Here is a 1,014-nt window from a genome sequence, read left to right on the forward strand (position 1 = left end):
ATCAACTCATCTGCAGCTGTTTCAGTGTTCTCTCTTTGCTGGGCTGAATTGTCCTTTTGTTCGTGCCATTGTCATACTTTTAGAGGTACATATAGTGTTTTGTTATATGATAATGTGTGTGCAAGTGGTAAATTAATAGGGAATGCATATACTCATTCAAGTCAAACACATATGATTGAGAGCCGGTGACCCCTGGCAGCATGAACACATCCGCAACATATGTCTGCACGATTGAAACATGAGGGTCATCCCCCCTCCAACTAATGCAATGCCCTATAAAGTGAAAAGGGCGGTCGGAGTCACAAGTAACTGTAGGATTAAGCCCAAGAAGACTTACGATGACACTCATCCTGACAGGAACGGCCCTATCGGCACCATGATCGTCCCATGGACCATAAATGGCAGCCTGAACTCTGGCTCCCCGACGTTCCCATTCTTCCACTTGAAGTAGATATAGATCTTGTCCATGAATCGGGCATTCATTTGAGAGCAGATTGCGAGGCCGATCCCGAGAGTGAAGTAGTGCAGACCCTGAATGCTGGGTCCCTCGTTATAGACGTGGGCGATGAAGGAAGGCATGGTAGTAAGAAACACTGCCCGTTGGATACAAGTTAGAGGATGTGTTTTAGAAACGAGGAATGAGGGTTTATGATAGAAAATGTTGAAGATGAAGGCCATGTATAGTCTAAGAAGCTGTATAATTCACTCACTTGCAAAAACTTTAAATGGTCGAATGAGGGCTTTCGAGAACACATGTTGCCAACTATGTGGAAGAGGTCAGGAGAACTAAACCAAGGTCCGAAAAGTAGATGATTGAAGGCACACATTTGGTTGTTATCGTTATCAAAGGCTCCTTTCGAGAAGCAATGGAGCATAGGCTATCAGGGGGTAAGATACCATAACGGAAGGAGGGGAAGCAACACTTACTTTCTTGCAAAAAGAAGAAACCAGATATTTGGACAATGGTGTCTGCCACACTTGTTGCCCAAAACTGCATTGATGAGTTTGTCAGCA

The 1,014-nt window shown here is 44.4% G+C and overlaps 1 protein-coding gene across 1 annotated transcript; it reads right to left on the reverse strand.

Annotated features, from left to right (window-relative positions):
- Positions 1-345: 345 nt before the first annotated feature.
- LACBIDRAFT_317415 (uncharacterized protein) lies at positions 346-875 on the reverse strand (the record flags this gene model as incomplete). Its single annotated transcript, XM_001879089.1, has 2 exons — positions 346-685; positions 742-875. The coding sequence occupies 2 exons, from the start codon at positions 873-875 to the stop codon at positions 346-348; spliced, it is 474 nt and encodes a 157-aa protein (XP_001879124.1).
- Between the last annotated feature and the right edge of the window lie 139 nt (positions 876-1,014).

This window comes from Laccaria bicolor, genomic scaffold, assembly GCF_000143565.1.
Source record: "Laccaria bicolor S238N-H82 LACBIscaffold_7 genomic scaffold, whole genome shotgun sequence".
NCBI lineage: Eukaryota > Fungi > Basidiomycota > Agaricomycetes > Agaricales > Hydnangiaceae > Laccaria > Laccaria bicolor.